The 4,938-nt window shown below is 29.7% G+C and overlaps 1 protein-coding gene across 3 annotated transcripts; it reads left to right on the plus strand.

Moving 5' to 3' along the window:
* The first annotated feature begins 1,407 nt into the window (after positions 1 to 1,407).
* On the plus strand, positions 1,408 to 3,868 carry LOC108369807 (zinc finger BED domain-containing protein 1-like). Of its 3 annotated transcripts, none has more exons than XM_017625000.1 (6): positions 1,408 to 1,624; positions 1,880 to 1,965; positions 2,022 to 2,066; positions 2,416 to 2,485; positions 2,561 to 2,863; positions 3,621 to 3,868. In XM_017625000.1, exons 1-6 carry the CDS (start codon positions 1,564 to 1,566, stop codon positions 3,809 to 3,811), a joined length of 756 nt encoding a protein of 251 aa, XP_017480489.1. In that variant the 5' UTR covers positions 1,408 to 1,563; the 3' UTR covers positions 3,812 to 3,868. The 3 variants fall into 3 exon arrangements, with proteins under 3 accessions (XP_017480489.1, XP_017480488.1, XP_017480490.1); XM_017625001.1 differs by lacking the exon at positions 1,880 to 1,965 and having other exon boundaries at positions 1,419 to 1,479; positions 1,569 to 1,710; XM_017624999.1 differs by lacking the exon at positions 1,880 to 1,965 and having other exon boundaries at positions 1,408 to 1,710.
* Positions 3,869 to 4,938: the final 1,070 nt, after the last annotated feature.

Genomic DNA, 4,938 nt, shown 5'->3' on the forward strand with positions numbered 1-4,938 from the left:
GATACGGTCGATTACATTCACAAACATGGAGACTTCAAAATGCGAAGAGGAAGACTTATACTTTAAAATACCACGTCTACTTTTTTATGAAGAGCAAAATCTTCGTAGCTACATAACCTCAAAAATGGGGAAAAACAGCATTTTTTGCACTTTAAGGTTAAGATATCTCAAAGTCCTGACGTGATAGAGCAATTTAAACCCCGGATTCGGATTCTACGCAAAAAATTACTTCGGAAATGACACTACACTTTTATAGAACATTCCGAACCCATTTTTTTGCAGACCTGTGTTATCATCGCGGTGAGTTTTGTCAGTGTGACGGAATAGGGCTGTTAGATAAATTATTAAGTATTAACTCAAAGTGAAATATGTTTGTTGATTTAATAGTTGCAAATCCCATTTATAAATATAAATTCATGCACCGTATATNCGGTGAGTTTTGTCAGTGTGACGGAATAGGGCTGTTAGATAAATTATTAAGTATTAACTCAAAGTGAAATATGTTTGTTGATTTAATAGTTGCAAATCCCATTTATAAATATAAATTCATGCACCGTATATGAAAATCGATATTTTCGATGCATTGAATGAATAAAAAAAAATGTGCAAAGAAATTGAACAATCAGAACTTCGATAAATGTTTAAGTATAAACTGAAGGTGGAATATGTTTATTGATTTAAATAATTGCAAATCCCATTTATAAAAATAAATTCATGCACCGTATATGAAAATCGATATTTTCGATGCATTGAATGGATTAATAAAAATGTACAAGGAAATTGGAAATCGGAACTTCGATAAATGTTTAAGTATAAACTGAAGGTGGAATATGTTTATTGATTTAAATAATTGCAAATCCCATTTATAAAAATAAATTCATGCACCGTATATGAAAATCGATATTTTCGATGCATTGAATGGATTAATAAAAATGTACAAGGAAATTGGAAATCGGAACTTCGATAAATGTTTAAGTATAAACTCAAGGTGAAATAGATTTATTGATGATGTAAAAGTAAAGATAATTAATTTATGTTCCAGTTGATGTACATACGTTATTTGGTTTTTTATATTGTGTATATATTTTTTTTAATGACGTTCATCTAAAATTTGTTTTGAAAAAGGTATTTAAATTGTGTTTGAATTGTCAGCAATACTCTTCTAATCGGTCAATCGGTTTATTGGTATTCTTATAAGCTGCAAAATCATATTTATAATCTAAAAGACATTAATACAATGAATACAATACAATAATTTAATACAAAATGTATATTTCGTGAACATTCATTCGCATCAGCTGTCAAATTGAAATATATCGATGTATATTGAAGAGAAAATACTATGGTTTTATTCGATGATTCGAATAGCAAACATCAATGTTTCCAATGTATCGATGTTTTTGTGTATCGATGTTTTTGTGCATCCCTAACTTGCCTCCATTTCAATTCTGCAAATTTGCTTGCGTTTATTTTACACAGGTAAGAATATAGTGAAAATGTATACTATTAGTGTTATACAAGTTTGGTTTTGCTTACTGAATTCTTCATATATTATTACTAACAATGAGCCCAAGTATTGTGTGGCAGTACTACGATAAAAAAGAAAAAGGAATTGCGATCTGCGTAAAGTGCGGGAAATGCTTTAAGTACCACAGCAGCACAACCACGTTAAAAAACCACGTAGAAAAAGTACACAAAATTAAAATGGAGGTAAAGGAATTTAATTTATATATTTCAATACCGAAAATTGTTCCATTTATTTATAGAAAACTGACATCATTGAGCTTGTGGACAACGATGATGACAATNCTATATATTTCAATACGAAAAATTGTTCCATTTATTTATAGAAAACTGACATCATTTAGCTTGTGGACANGGAAGTGCGGGAAATGCTTTAAGTACCACAGAAGTACAACCACGTTAAAAAACCACGTAGAAAAAGTACACAAAATTAAAATGGAGGTAAAGGAATTTAATTTATATATTTCAATACCGAAAATTGTTCCATTTATTTATAGAAAACTGACATCATTGAGCTTGTGGACAACGATGATGACAATGAGGTATGAGTTCCCTAGGGTTTAATTTGTAATACATATTTAGGGAGTTCACAAGGTGTTGTATACTGTCGTACTGTTGTATGTCATAAACTTTAAACGGTTAAAACTATACTTAAGGAATTCGCAAGCTAACATAAAAGTTTTATTATGAAATTTCACACAGTTAAAAAATAGTTGGTCGTGATTTCAAGTCCTCTAAACATTTATTTAGCCGTTAATAACTTTACAACATACGACAATACGACAAGTACGACACCTTGTGAACCACCCAATTGTTACTTTTCTGTTCACACAATCTTACACAAACTTACGCATGATTTGATTTCCTTTATTAATAATATTTATTTTTTAGCCGAATCAAAAGAAGTCTAAATCTGTTTACCCAATACGAAATTCCTTTGAAAGAGCAGTATCATTTTCTGGTGTGTATGCATTAAAGAAATTTTACATCTCAACTTTTGAAATTTATTAAAGTTCTATAATTATTGTAATATTAGATAAGAGCACCAAAGGGAAGGAAATTTCAAATGCGTTATTGTATATGATAGTTGTGGACGACATGCCACTTTGTACACCTGAAAAAAGGGGTTTTTTAAAGTTCTGCAAAACGTTGCAACCTATGTATAAAGTGCCTACTGAAAAAACAATGACGTCAAAAATTGAAACCAAATATAGTGCAATCCGATTAAAGGTCAAAAACGAACTCAGTCAGGCGAAATCTGTATGCCTGACATCGGACATATGGACAAACTCTTCGACTATGCAAAGTTATGTTGGATTAACTATACACTTCGTTAAAGGTTAGTTCCTCCTTTTTATCTGCGAAAAATAATTTTTGTAGTAATTGGTTTTTGCCTGAATATTTTCACTTATCACAAACTGGAATCACGGGATATGTAAAGAATAGAACCCGTTGAGCTAGAAAAAGAAAAAGTGGATGTGGTCGGCCTTCATCCATTTATTCTGACGGTATAAAAAATTGTTGATGCAAGTTAAAGTGTGTTAAAGGCTGTTAAAGTGGAACTTTTGATACATGATTGGTAATAAAAAATGTTCAATAACTAAAATAATGAAATTATATATCAAATTAAAGGTATTTTTATACTCTTTCTGATAAAGATATCTTTTATTACAGTTAATTACGTATTTTTTTAGAAAGACATACATTTTTATTAAAAAATGGTCATAATTTGGTCTTTTTAGTTTTTCTCGAAGTATGTATGTATTATGTATATGATATACATATCAGATGAAAGGTATGTCAATTATGCTTCCAACCATATCCACGTTATTGAAAATTCCACTTTACCTTTTTACTTTTCTACTTGTTAAGAGCTCGTACATTGAGGCGTATNTATATCCACGTCATTGAAAATTCCACTTTTACCTTTTTACTTTTCTACTTGTTAAGAGCTCGTACATTGAGGCGTATTCTGGTTTTCGTACGAATCGAAAATTTCAAATTTTTGTATATGAAATGATAGGAAAATTTCAAGATTTTCAATTCGTACGAAAACAAGAATACGCTCCATTGTTTTTTTTTATAAATTTTAACAGAAAACGATATGGTTTGTGTGGAGCTTGGAGCTTTTCCAGCTGATTTTAAAAAAGACATAGCAAACAGTGTTGCCGCGCCGTCCCAAGAAAATGTATCACCGACCAAGCCAAAAATGTATCCAATTTTCTTTTTTTACGTATCCATCTCATACTTTGTAAGAAAACCGAACATTTTGAAGGAAAAGACATAATTTAACCCATCCTAAGAACTTTGAATACGTGTGTATATATTTTTATATTTCATAAAATCAAACATTTGCAATTTCCATTTAAAAATTACATCTTTTATACACAAGTATTTTGCAAAGTAAGTATAAAAAATAGTAATTAATATGTTACATTTGTACGTGTACACTATGAAAAGTGTGTGTAAAACTACTACTGAAAAATATCTATTTTTCAATAGGAATCTGTATAAATATACATACGTATAAGATGTTCAGGATTCGATTTTGAACTTGAGATCTTTAAAATATACACATAAATATACACATGAAATGTTTAAAGTTGCAAAAAGTTTGAAACTAAAAAAACATTTCCTACAAATAATAAACATTAGGAGCTTACATTTACTCTATTTTAAACATTTTATGTGTTATTTTGTGCTCTGCGACAAATTTGGTATGTTAAAGTAAACAGGTTTGATTTTGTTACACGGTGTGCAAATTTGCACACATTAAAAGAGGAAAATGGTTACCTTTCTTATTATGTGCAAGTAAACAAAAAAAAAATAGAGTGTATTTAAAGTCTTTTCAGTAAAATTCATAAAAATTTCCTTAAATAAATCAAATTTAGTTTTTTAAACAGTGTATTTTAAACTACATTGAGATCTTCTTTCTTTTTATATTAACAAATGAAGATATGTGATATGAAAGAGATATATTTAATTTATATATATATATATATATCAAGATCTTGCTTAAAGCATTTTTTCTTAGCTAACTAAACAGTTGCTCCTAAAAGCTTAAACAGACGGCAGCGTTGATCGGGATTATTTGGGACTCAATCCGGATCAACTGCAGTTAATTCCCGAGTTGGTCGGGATTAACTGGGACTTAATCCGGATTAACTGCAGTTAATTCCCGAGTTGATCCGGATAAACGCTGCCGTCTGTTAAAGCTCTTATTACACTGCTTTGGTGAGATCTCTATATATGTTCATTGCTTCATTCACAAAAAATAAAATGCTCTAATTTCACGCTTAAGTAGCGATTTTTATAACATTTGGAAAACGTCATTACTGAAAATCTATTTTTGAACGAAAAAACTTTATAGAAAATATAAAATTTTGGCCTATTTAAAAAAGTATCCACATTTAT

This window comes from Rhagoletis zephyria, unplaced genomic scaffold (genome assembly GCF_001687245.7).
Source record: "Rhagoletis zephyria isolate East Lansing unplaced genomic scaffold, Rhagoletis_zephyria_1.1 Rzeph_scaffold_03858, whole genome shotgun sequence".
NCBI lineage: Eukaryota > Metazoa > Arthropoda > Insecta > Diptera > Tephritidae > Rhagoletis > Rhagoletis zephyria.